This window comes from Pteropus vampyrus, unplaced genomic scaffold, assembly GCF_000151845.1.
Source record: "Pteropus vampyrus isolate Shadow unplaced genomic scaffold, Pvam_2.0 Scaffold90, whole genome shotgun sequence".
NCBI lineage: Eukaryota > Metazoa > Chordata > Mammalia > Chiroptera > Pteropodidae > Pteropus > Pteropus vampyrus.
In genome coordinates this window covers 3,368,945-3,369,808 of record NW_011888871.1, presented here as the reverse complement: position 1 = coordinate 3,369,808, position 864 = coordinate 3,368,945, and the positions used below count along the sequence as shown (strand labels likewise).

Sequence of the window (864 nt, the reverse complement as noted above, 5' to 3'; positions counted from 1 at the left end):
GGGGGCTGAGATTAAAGAAAAATGCCCTCGGGAGCCTTGGCTGGCGTGTCCAGGAGCCCTCGGACCCACCCGCGGACGTCGCGGGCTGAGGAGCAGCGGGGAGGCCCCTAGTGCCCCTGCACCTCTGGCCAGGCTGCTGGGCTTCTGGCGCGACGCGAGGCCTCCCTTAGCGGTCGCCGCAGCTCCGGGGCTCGGGGTGGGGGTGACTCCCACTTCACAAGTGAGGAAGGTGAGGAGGAGGACCCAGAGCTACCGTCGCGAGGCACTGGCGCGGGCCTGCCGCCACCTCACCCTGAAGGCGGCAGGGAGATGCACGAGGCTCCCCAGGCCACCCTCCGCGTCCATGTTCCCGTCCCCGCCTTGGAAAGCTTCTCGGGTCCGGGGGGACCAGAAACGGGCTCCAGATGCTGACTGCAGAGAGACCTCCGCACAAAAGGCGTCCAACAAGAGGAATGGAGTGGGGACCAGAGTCACAAGGCACTCTCAGAGCTCTCCTGTGTCCGGCGACAGCCCGCCTGGTGGTGACCTTATTCAGCAAGACCTGATGTTAACGGAGTTCATTCAACCGCAGTCGTCGCGATGGTGCCACATGGTAAAACACTGCCCCACCCTTGTAAATGGGATGCCCGCATGTCCAGGCTCTCAATTCGAGACCACTGTCCTCAGGTTCTTGGAGAGAAGAGATATGGGCAAAAACCCCAAAAGGCAGGAGCAAATTTGTTTCAAAATCTTGTCTGTGGTTTATAAACAAATTCAGAGAGATTTTGATGCACATCTACAAACTGAGCTGGTTTACTTCACATTATAAATGGAAATCTTTATTTTTCTCTGTTTTTAAAAAATCCAGTTGCAAGGTCATTAATC

The 864-nt window shown here is 57.2% G+C and overlaps 1 protein-coding gene across 1 annotated transcript in view; it reads right to left on the bottom strand.

Annotated features, from left to right (window-relative positions):
• NPTX2 (neuronal pentraxin 2) overlaps positions 1-345 on the bottom strand; it is a 7,095-nt gene extending 6,750 nt beyond the window's left edge. The window contains exon 1 of the mRNA XM_011363904.1: positions 292-345. Coding sequence (XP_011362206.1) covers positions 292-345 — 54 coding nt within the window. The remainder of the gene's footprint in view (positions 1-291) is intronic.
• Positions 346-864: the final 519 nt, after the last annotated feature.